This window comes from Quercus suber, unplaced genomic scaffold, assembly GCF_002906115.3.
Source record: "Quercus suber isolate HL8 unplaced genomic scaffold, Cork oak 2.0 scaffold_1700, whole genome shotgun sequence".
NCBI lineage: Eukaryota > Viridiplantae > Streptophyta > Magnoliopsida > Fagales > Fagaceae > Quercus > Quercus suber.
The window spans coordinates 1890-4313 of NW_027071055.1; the positions used below are offsets into that span (position 1 = coordinate 1890).

At 32.9% G+C, this 2424-nt stretch overlaps 1 protein-coding gene across 1 annotated transcript; it reads left to right on the top strand.

Moving 5' to 3' along the window:
- Positions 1–465: 465 nt before the first annotated feature.
- Positions 466–1141, top strand: LOC112025611 (scarecrow-like protein 3; the record flags this gene model as incomplete). The annotated part of the gene is made up of 1 exon (XM_024058275.2): positions 466–1141. A coding segment is annotated over exon 1 (676 nt), but the record flags the coding sequence as incomplete, so codon positions are not given.
- Positions 1142–2424: the final 1283 nt, after the last annotated feature.

Here is a 2424-nt window from a genome sequence, read left to right on the forward strand (position 1 = left end):
CAGTTGGCTTATACTGTTGAGATATAGGAAGGAAAAGTTCCATTGTCTTGAAACTATTTTTTTATTTTGTGAGTAATTAGCAACCCAAATAGCCCCACATTTACTTCCAAAGGAATTTATTGAAGAGGAAAAAATTATGTTTCAAGAGTGATATATTTGAAGTGTTCTTCAACTGCTTCTTTTGACTTTGAGAACCAAAACTGTTACTTGAAAATATATTGAAAAACCAAACAATTTTTACCTTGGTTGGCTTAAGATTGTAGTTTTTTTAACAAACCTAACAGCAAAAAGGGAGGGAAAGATTCAAGATATAGTTCTTTCTTCCTTCCCTCAACTTTCTCTATCATCAAGTGGTGTAGTGTTATTATTGCAGCAATTAAAATTTATTCTCCTTCACATCTAATCCCATTCTAGCTGTTATTCAGATCTCCATTCACAGTGCATTGAGTTTGCTCTCAGATATTCATGGCAAGAGCAAAACAAGAAGGCAGATCTTCTTTAACTTCATCCCATGAATCCTCTCCTGGATTAGGATCCCCATACCCCTGGCTCAGATCCCCACGATCTGAGGAAGGAGGTTTGCAATTGATAGAACTTCTTGGAGAATGTGCTAGCCATGTAACTGCCAGATGTCTTCATAGTGTTAATACCAGGCTTGAACATATTTCCTATCTTGCCTCTCCTAAAGGCACTGCAATTCAGCGAATTGCTTCATATTTCATTGAGGCATTTGCTGATAGGATGCTCAAAGGCTTTACTGGTCTGCACAAAGCACTGAATTCGACGAAAATATCATCAGTCTCTGAGGAAATTATTGTTCAAAAATTGTTCTATGAGCATTGCCCCTTCTTGAAGTTTGCATATTTGATCACAAATCAGGCCATTATGGAAGCTATGGAGGGGGAAAAAGTAGTTCATATTATTGATCTCTATCCAGTTGAGCCAGAACAATGGATTAGACTTCTTCAGGCATTAAGTGTGCGGCAAGAAGGGGCACCCCATTTGAAAATTACGGGTATTCATGAACAGAATGAAGTATTAGAAAAAATGGATCTTCAGTTGAAAGAAGAAGCTGACAGGTTGAGCATCCCATTTCGATTCAATCCTATAGTTAGCACGATAGAGAATCTTGACATTGAAAGTTTGGGCATCAAGACTGGAGAAGCTCTTGCANTTTCTCTTTTTTTTTTTTTTTTTTCCTTTTTTTTTTTTAAATATTAACATAAATTTGTTGATGTTGGGACTAAAGGATATTAGAGTTAGAGCAGTAAGATGCCAAGCTATAGGCCTATAACTACCCTAAAGTGCTTACAATCCATTGTAGTTTCATATACATTGTGCTCTAAAGGAAGACATTATGAAATTGATGAGGTGGGAAAGCTAGAATAAATTTTAATTTAACGGTAAATTCTAATTTTATAGAACTATCTTACCAAAAAAGAAAAACACTATTGATCTAGATAGTTTCCAGTCAACCTAGAATCTCTAATGCGATTTTAAGAGTGGATCAAATTTTATGTATAGTTGTAGTTTTGAAAGTGTATCTCAAAATGTGAAGTTGTATTTCTATTGTACAATTTTATTATATTTTTCCTTTGGTACTTGATTTACTATCATCTCTAACTATTTCAAAGAAAAAAAAAAAAGATATTGGACTTAGGAAGTGCTAACAGCATAAGGTGCTTGCAATTTACTTTTTTTGTTTTAGACATCAAGGATTTTCACCCTTGATTTTAATAACTAGATTTCAATATGCATACTTTAGAATGTATAGTAATAATAATTTTTTTATAAATGGAATTATGGAATTTTTTGGGTTAATTACTGCATTTTTAAATAATAAACAAACAGATTTATAACTAACGTATCTTATACACTTTGCAACAGATTTTTAGACATTGATTTCCCTTCTACTTATCTCATATGTTTTAGCAAGCTTTTTTCTTTACAGATTGATTTTATTAACCAAATTTTCCTTCTACTTATTTCATACTTCAATAACTATATTCTCTCAAACCCACAGCCTTTAAAAAAACCTTGAACCAATTAGTTATAACTTATGGGATTTCAATTAACATTTTTTCTAGATCATGCGTTGATGCCAGGTTATGTCTGTCTTTTAGAAGGACACTTGCATCAAGTGAAATATATTAAGTTGATGATTTTCTAATTCATAAATTGATCCTGCACATTGCGCGGGTTAAACGCTGGCTATATATAATAGCAGAAGCTTTTAAGAGGTGCTGCCACGTTAGGAAAAAAGACCCCTTAAAATGCTGACACGTATACAATTTTCCCTTTAAAAAACTGTACGATGCATTTGGAAGACACACTTTCATCAAACGTGTATCTATAAAAACACCAAGATGCATATTAAAAAAAAAAAAAAAAAAAAAAGGCAAACCCTAAAATGCTCTAACTTCC